Source organism: Merops nubicus, unplaced genomic scaffold (genome assembly GCF_000691845.1).
Source record: "Merops nubicus isolate BGI_N331 unplaced genomic scaffold, ASM69184v1 scaffold27240, whole genome shotgun sequence".
Taxonomy (NCBI): domain Eukaryota; kingdom Metazoa; phylum Chordata; class Aves; order Coraciiformes; family Meropidae; genus Merops; species Merops nubicus.
Genome location: NW_008582622.1, coordinates 54,570 through 63,546, shown reverse-complemented (window position 1 = coordinate 63,546; position 8,977 = coordinate 54,570). Strand labels below are relative to the sequence as shown.

At 46.2% G+C, this 8,977-nt stretch overlaps 1 protein-coding gene across 1 annotated transcript in view; it reads right to left on the bottom strand.

The window, feature by feature from the left end:
* The window catches only part of GABRP (gamma-aminobutyric acid (GABA) A receptor, pi), a 12,739-nt gene extending 9,820 nt beyond the window's left edge, over positions 1–2,919 (bottom strand). The window contains exons 1-2 of the mRNA XM_008938284.1: positions 2,864–2,919; positions 1,457–1,566 (exon numbers count right to left, since the gene is read on the bottom strand). Coding sequence (XP_008936532.1) covers positions 1,457–1,566; positions 2,864–2,919 — 166 coding nt within the window. The remainder of the gene's footprint in view (positions 1–1,456; positions 1,567–2,863) is intronic.
* Between the last annotated feature and the right edge of the window lie 6,058 nt (positions 2,920–8,977).

Here is an 8,977-nt window from a genome sequence, read left to right as displayed (position 1 = left end):
ATGGGAGGAGTCCGGCGGCCCTTGCCGTGGGGGCACAGCCGGCTCCGCAGGAGGCATCGCCGCAGAGCAGCGACAGCCCTGCCCTTCGGTGGAGCGCCTGGTCTGAGCCCCGGCAGCAGCTTGGGGCTCCCAGCGGGCGTCTGTGCGGCCACACAGTAATGCCTTGCCTTGCGTGACTTGCCGAAACGCCTTCGATCACGTTTAGGAAAAATCTATGGGACACGATTTTTGAATCTCCCTCCAGACAGTTGTGGGGTTTTTGTTTGTTTTAAACTGTTCCAAAATGCAAAATGTATTTCACTTGCAATTTTTTAAAGTAGCTGTCACTCACATCTTCCATCTTGTTTTTAGATACTCAGACACTCATATTAATGGCCAGAAGGTAGATTGTGAAGACTCAGGGCCTCTGGAGGAGATCAAACCTGAGTCTTATTTAACGTTTATGGCTCTGGAAGGCATAGGCTGGTGCAGATGCAGTTCCTCTCCTTTACATAATTCAGAAGCATCTGTTCACTGATGTGACAGGATCTAGAGTAGTTTTTAATTTTCTGCATGAGATCAGACATTCTAGACCTAACAAGCTGGTAAATTCTGTATTGTCCCAGAAATTTATCACTGTGGTCAGAAAAAGGAAGAAGCTGAAAGCTGCCAGCAGCAGAAGGTCAGCCTGCAGGAGCTACAGAGCGAAACATCTGAGTCCTGGTGAAAGCTAATGGGGAAGTTTTCTGTTGAGCATAGTTTCATTAATGGGTTCTGGCAGAAAAGCAAAATTAATACAAATGAAAATTAAAAAAAGCTCTTTTTTAAAACTTTCATCATATTTTTCTGGTGCTGACTGTCATTCTGAAAACCCCTTTCCTCTGAGAGGTGACAGCACTCACCTGGAAGGTGGGAGGCCTGCTCCCCAAATTGGACAATAGCCTTAGGTGGATTCCTGACTGTCCTTCAGGTGCTCCCTACTCCCTAGAGCTTCAAGAGGGTTTAAAGAAGGTTTACTTTCTGTCCCAGTGTGAAGTGAAAGCATATGTCACAAGTCAGTATCTCTGGCAAGGCAAATGACTTTATGCCTCTCTAGCTGCAAGCTGCTAAAGACATACACGTGAACAAAGCTAAAGCAGAAAATTACACGGGTGAGCCTCTGAACAAAACCAGGTACAGGTAGAGCAGAATTCAGTTACTCTGCCAGGTCTTTCATAGAAGTATTGAAGTTTATAAATTCCTTGTTCTTAACCTCACAGATGGATGTGTTCTCATGAGCCCCACACACGCATGCACCACCCACTGACGCCAATGGTGGACACACAGAAAGGAGGGCAGTCTTGGCTACTAGCTAATTTAAAAGGCCCACAACTTTTTTAAGCTGGGGCATCCTGAAGAAGGCTGGAAGCATGCTCTGCCCTCCACACTGGCCTTACAGACTGCCCTTCAGATGGACAAACACGTGGAGCCAACATACCACCAAAGTAGGGCCTGAGGTATTTGTTGTACCCCACGGTGAGGTTCTCGAATCCCGGGAGGGACGCGGTGCCGCCGCGCAGGTCGGGTGCGAGGCCCATGGAGCAGCTCCTGGGGACACAGGTTGGTACTGTTACGTGTGGTCGGGCGTGCTGGGCACAGCTGGTGTGCAGCTGTGCTCCCAGCTTATGCCCAAACAAGCTGCATAACAAGCTTGTTAAGAATAAGTGGATGATTGAAATCATGAGCACATGCTCACATTGCTTGTCTTGGCTGAATAACTGGCACCTTGAAGAGATGGAAAAATGGCAAGTTACCTCAGATGATAACCCCAGGTTTGCACACACAGAAGCTTAAGGACATTCTTAAAATGCCGAAGACAAATCAAACAAGATCTATATATCACAAGTCTTAATGATAAGCCACCATCTCACCCTTCCCACTCCTTCTTGTACAGTCTATGTAAGGAACATGAATTTTTTTTCCTCCTGCTTAGGAAAACCAGAGACAGATCTCACTGACCAACAGCTCCTCCTCCCTCATCACTAGTCCTTTAAAGGAGCTTTTGTTCTCAGATGTCAGGAGTAAAACCTCCGAGTACACTGGAAGGGTGAAGGTGGAGTACTGAGCACTTCGCAGACACCAACAAAGCTTTAAGGGTCCGACTCTGTTTTACAGCATCAGAATTAATGTTCTGTGGATGGACAACAAAGCCAGTTCCTGATGTTTGGAGGCTGACAGATCTGTATGATCATACAGACAGCTGGAGAGACAGGGTGTGGGCTGTAGAACGCATGGTTTATGGTGCAGTGTCCCTGTGCATTTTCCCTTGGTGAAAACGCCAATGAGGGAATCCTTGCTTTGTGAAGGGCCGCAGGAGGAAGGCAGTGCTGCTGCCACCCCCCAGGGCCTTGGCACTGCTGCTCTGCGCAGCAAGAAACACGGCAATGGAGTTACTCAGAGCTCTCATCTTTGCCCTCATTCTGTTCCCCTTAAAGATGGGTTATTACTCCTCGGAGCTTTGCTGCATGTTTTATACCAAGAAGGACCTTACAGGAGAAACAAACCACTTTGTGGACAGCAGAAACATCAACCATTCAAGGAATTTAGGACTTGTAGTTGCAGGGCTGGTGAAGGCACAAGTTGGGAGCCTTGTGGGGGGGCATTTCCAGCAACAACTGCAAACCATTCTGTTCCAGGACGGGGGATAAGGTGTGGCCCTGCTCATGGACATACTGTGCTTTGGGGACCTATGCAGGTTACTCTCTTCTGTCCCACATCCCTTACTGCCCCCAGCTTTCTTTGGGTGGGCTCGATAATTGGAAGCATAGTTTCCTTTTGACCCACATTATTTATATGCAGCATAATTCAGACATTCCCTGGAAAACAAAACAAACACTCCACTTACCTTTGGGTTGGAAGGAAAAGACACAGACTGAAGAAGCAAAAATAGCTGCAGGACATCTCTGGAGGTGATTTCTGTATTTGCTCTGCTGGTCTGTGAAGTGGAAAAGAAAGGCAAAGTTTGGTGGTTTAAGAAAAACTATTTTAAGGGAAGGAGACAGGGAAAAGAAATCCTGCAGAGTCAGAACTGCACACTGCATGATGTTTAACATTCCTGACACACAGTGCCTCCTGCCCTTTTTTCTAGCTTGTGTCATTTTTCAGCACCATCCTGTCTTAATACTTTCACATGAAATACACTAGTGACAACTCAGGTCCTCAAGTCCTTGACAAGGTCACCAAACTGTAGCTGCCACTTTATTTTAGACAGGGCTTTTCTGCTTTCAGTGTGGGTTGGGAATTAGCTGGTGTTGAGAAGGGCACCATGGGAAGGGATTTAACATGTTTAGGTAGTTCCTAGAGGTAGTCAGACTGTGATGCCAAGCAAGATCCTGCCCACATATGACAGACTCAGGATCTTTTAGTCCAGAGCTCCACTAATCAGCTACACCAAAGTGCTGTAGCTCTGCGCTCCATTAGCTTGTACCTGGGATAAAGCCATGCTATTAATAGCAGTGTTGGCAAGTCACTCAGCACACAGTACAGGATGAAATCATTCCACTCTAAATGGGTTTCGTTGACTTTTCTGGGAGTGGAACCAAATCTTGGCATCTGGCCCGAGACTCCCACGGGCTTGTTCTGGCCTTGGAGCCAGTGGCACAGTGGGCAGCTCTTACCTGTGCCCTGCTCTGTTTGTGTTTTTTGGTGCTGCATCCATTGCACTCTTGGCTTGAGTGTACAGATGGTGTTCGGCCACACAGCATGTGTGCTGCCACTGCAAGCATGATACAAGTCTTCCTCTTCATTATACTGCTGCACTTTGGGAACAACTATGCAGACGTTTAGTGCCTATGCCTCAGTGCCAGCCTTGGATTCAGTGCCTTTCTCACCATGCACAGCAGTCAGGACCACAACTTTAATCCTGGCTCTTCCCTAGCAGCCCAAAAATCAGGAATTTTGTGCTTGAGTTTGGTTCTTCCTGTGGTGGTTCAGCCCAGCCCGGAGGACACTCTGCCTGTTCAGCTATTTGTACAGCTCTGGTGCTGGGCCACAGGACAGCAGGGCTCCAGGCAAGGAGAACTTTTTTGCTGATACAGAGCCAGGAAAACCACCTGAACATACAAGTGGCAAAAATGCAGAGCATTCCTATGCAGAAAGGATACTTTTCAAAACAAAATACATTCTAATATCTGACCAACATCTGGATTCCTAACAAGGCTTTGCACTTGTTAGCACTTAAAAAAACCCACCAAGCCATATTCTGTTTATTTTGATGACTGACTGATGGATGGAGACCTCTTACGTAGTAAAAAGCCTTTTTTGGAGGGACCCTGTTACGTCTTCCGTTAACAGCAGTGAAATGTGCACTGCAGTCTGGGCTACTGCCCAGATTCACTGTCTAGTGAAGGCAGCTGAAAGAACCCATCTCGGATAAATTTATTGCTGCTGCTGTTACCACAGACCTGAGCCAATAACACAGTCTCCTTTTCTTTGCAACTCTGCTAATTCTTTGCAAAACAAGGAAAATCTTGTTTTCCTCCTTCAGAGGATGGTTGTGAAGATAATAAATACATCAAAGACTGCAAGGCACTGAAAGAGGGATCTCTAAGTACCTAAGAGCCACAAGCGTGGCACACCAAAGTACTCATGGGCAAGAAAAAGGTGACATCAGTGCCCAGAGCCGAATATAACAGAAGCACTTTGTACCATTCAGTGTATCAGGTAATACAATTGCTTTTATAGTGCAGGAGCTTTCATCAGAGGTTACCGGCTTCATCAGTACAGTATACTGGGAAGAAATGATTATAAGGTTGTGTATGTATGATTCTCTGCCCAGTAGAGGATTTTGGCTTACTCAAATAAATAAATAAAAACCCAACAACAAACCAAACCAAACAAACAAAAGCCCCAAACCAAACAAACCACCAAAACCCCCCAACACCTTCAGAACTGTTTAATCTGGGCATTTTTCTCCGGTCAGTGAAAGCCCAGCAGAGGCAATACCAGAACAGCAGTACTCACAAAGGCAGTACTAGTACAACTGGTGGAGAGATTGCTTCCAATGCCAAAATGACATAAAAATCATTCATTATGTGGACTTGGAGGTAATGAAAACCTTGAAAATATAATAGCTCACTCACTCAGGTCCATGTTCCCCATGTTGGCTGTGAAAACTAGACAAAACCCCAAGTATTATAGCAAAATAGATTCAACTCAAGTCCTCTTTGGAAGCCTGGTGTCTGCTCCCAGAGAACTGAAAGAAACAATGCTTCTTTACAGCACCCAACAACAGCAGGATGTGTCTCCCACTACACCTCAGTCTGTGCTTCCTTAATTCTGCTTTATTCTTCTGTCTTTTAAGAAGTGGTAGGAGTGAAAACACAAAGTAAAAAAATCACTGGCACTGCCTTCAGTAATCCTGTTTCTAGGGAGCGGGGTGTGAGGCAATAGAGATGAGCACCGGCTGGTAGCCAGGCTCCTCTGCACCACTGCCAGTGTCACCCACAGCACGAGGCTCCCTCCCCCGGGTGGAACTGGGAGGGAAGCTGGCCCAAGCCACTGCAGCCCTGCCTCCCCTCCTGCTTCCCAGCCCAACGCACCCTCTGCCTCCCACCGCCCAGAGCACATGGGCACGTTCTCCCACTTCCTGCTGGCTGCTGACCTCCCAATGCCAGGCAACAGGAGCATTTACAAGAACCTAGGAACCCCCCGAAACCCACACCCACATGAACAGTTTGCTAAGCTTAAGGTAATAACTCACAACATCAAATATTACCGGAGCCGAATCGCTATGACTGCAGAACATGCAACACAGGCACACGTGCACCTCAGGATAAAACCTGGCTAGGGAACATGAAGAAAACTAAATAAATGCTGAAATAAACCCCAGTTTCATTTAATTTGCCCATTTAGGTGTTGCCTCTATTTACTGCACAAAGTTACAATTTTCATGATGAACTTGGGCATAATTTGCCTGTTCCATTTCCCCTGTGCTGTAAGTGGAAGCTCTGCAGGCAGCACCACAGGCTGCTCGTGCTGTGGGTTCAGGAGCAGCACGGGGCACAGGCAGCCCAGAGACTGCCTCAGTCCCACGGCCAGGTCCTCACCAGACCCTGTGGCACCTGGGACACCTGGAACCTCAGCCTGCCTGAACCAAACACAAGACAGGCCACATGTGATAAACACAGGCAACCAATTTCACCTGGGGTGTTTTCACAAGTGCTCCAATTCCCAGGACAAGATCTGGGGGGCATGACATGATGACACTTATTTTCATCTCGGACATGGAGAGACTGGATTTTTTGCCTTTGCTGTGGCTCGGCTCTGCTCGAGGACCAGCACAGCCCTGGCAGCAGTTTCACAACCACTCCTCTGCGCAGGCCCTGTTGTGATGCTCACCCAATGTCATCATGACCAGCACACAGGAGCAGTGCTGCGGAGAGAGGCTGGACAGAGTCAGAGACTCCCCTTTCACTCCCTGTATTCACTCCTGCTGAGTAACTTCCCAAGAGAAAGCGTCACCACGCCATCACCAGGAGCTTCCAGCTTGACAGCCACCTCGTGGCTGCACCGTTTTGTGCTGAGCTCACTTTGCCTCCCAGCATGGATGCAACAGTTGCCAAATACAATTATAAAATGATGAAACAGGGAAAAAGCGTCACACACCCTGGGATCAGATTTCACTGGCTTTGGCAAAATGTCACTTCAAGGTCAATGCATATAGAATTTATCTAGAAGAGGTTTTGAGTGATTTAAGATAGGTATAATCTGTCTTTCCTTTTTTAATGTTTCAGTTTTCCCCCTGCCCAGCCTGAACTACGAGCAGCTGTCTCATCTTGAAAGATGACTTCTTTGGGGATGTGTGTGGGCAAGAGATTTTGTGAGGAAAGGTTCACGGCATGACAGTTGCTGTGAAAGAGTCAGGTATTCTGATGCTTTATTAGGGCAGCTGTTCAAATTTTAACTTACTGACCAAACAAGTCATTAAAGGCTTTCATCTTCACTTGATCTAACATGATTTTCCTCTCAATTTTCTCAGCTTCAAACTTTTATCTTGAAAGATACATATTTTTAAATTTAAAGCTTCTTCTTTCCAGGGGAAAAAAAAAAAAAAAGGCAGCAAGCTGTCTTTTTAATTTTTGAATGTTGAAAATCTGTTTTGGAAAGCCAGGAGAAAATCTAAAGCAACTACAAAAAAAGAGAATGGATTTAACAACAGCGAAACACTTTTGCACAACATTTTTAAGCAAGCACTAATACCATTATTACAGAACTAACACAACCTCACTCCTTGGCTGGTTGGGACAAAAAGGAACAACAGAGACTGATGGATGCAAAGGAGGTGGGAGAACCTGGAAACCACTTGTACTAGAGGGTTGCAGATACTAAAATTAATTGTTTCAGATGTTTTAGCTTCAAAAAAATCTCTTCTGGCTTATAATATTTTCTGACTAAAATGAAAAATTGAGAAAAGACTTCAAGGGTGTTAAGCAAGAGAAGGTAAAACAAAGACCATTTTTCTGAGTTGAAAGGAATGTCTCATATTGACATAAGTCTTTCACGTTTGTATTCTGTCAAATCCTCAGAAAGTTTCTGTTTTGGTTGGAGCTGAAAACTTTTTCTGTCTTGCTGGTTTCCCTCTCTGGGAAATCTAAATTCAGGCAGGTGGTTTAACAATTTGACCAAGCCCAGAAGGTCAGTATTGGCCCGGTTTCTGCCTGGAAGAGCAGGAGGTATGTTCCAAAGCAGGGGGAGCCCAGGCCCCAGCAGGACATGTGCTGGCCATGGTGGGATGTGACACCAGTGCTGAGACCTGCTGCTCAGTGACAGACACCAAGCGCTTTATGCTGCTTCCTGGGTTTTCCACTTGCCTGGAGTGGTTATCTGGAATCACAGGCAGCTACACAGGTGACTTCACCCTGCTTGCAAAAATCCTTCAAGAACTTCTGTGAACTTCTTCTCTTGGTAAAAGATAGATTCTTTCCATCCATGTCACTGTCACTACATCTACACTACATGAAAAACTACCTTGTGTTTGAGTGCCTTTAGTGTTTCCTCCTTCCACACTGCATGGGGACCAGCCCCCACAGTGGGCCAGAGGGAGCAGCACCTGCACCTGCTGGCCATTGGCCACCACCCAGAGAGCCAAACCAACAACTGCTGCAGGACAAACCAACACCAGGAAATTTAAAAATACAGACCCTCTCCTCATTTCATATGCACCGGTATTGTGAGTGGCACATGCCAGTTTGTGCCCAGACTTTACACCTGGTACTACTCTTAGCACAAGAGAGATAAGGAACCAGGCCTTTGATTTATATGACACCCCGCAAGCTGCAGGCATGATTCTCGTCTTACTGACTCCAATGAAAATCAGAAGCAACTTCCAAGATACAAGAAGGGTTTACAAAAAAATTATTCAGTCCTTATGTAGGACTGCTAAAACCACATCTGAGCCATGTATTTGTTTTGAAGATGTAAACACTCATCCTTCAAGCTGCTTGTAGGAAGTGGCAGCTTATGCTCACGTCTGCCCACCCCACACAGTACACGGGCCTGCCTGCGGCTTGGAGGCCTGACTTCTTTAAATAGCACAGAAAGTCTTAAATTATGTTAAAATTAAGGTTTCTGAGATTTACTTACGTGAAAGAAATTCTTCCTCCAACGTGTCAAGTTTGGCTTCTGTTTGGTCAATTCATTTACTGTTTGAGCAAATACAATGTACATAAAATTTATAAATAATTATAGCTTTATAAAGGAATTTGGCACGCACCAGGCAGCTCTTTTTCTCCTGCACTAGATACCTTAAGTCTAGCTCTGATCTAAACTTGCCTGCATTTGTCAGTCTCCAGCGGCTGCAGATCTGTGAGCTCAGAGTTCTCTGCTCACTCACACTGGGCAATCACTTTGGGTTTCATTCAGCCGGTGGACCTGCCCTCACGGCAGGCAGGGATCCAGGGCTGGGTGCAGAAGGTTCATCTTCCCTCCTCCAACAGGCAGACAGATCACAAGCCCGGCA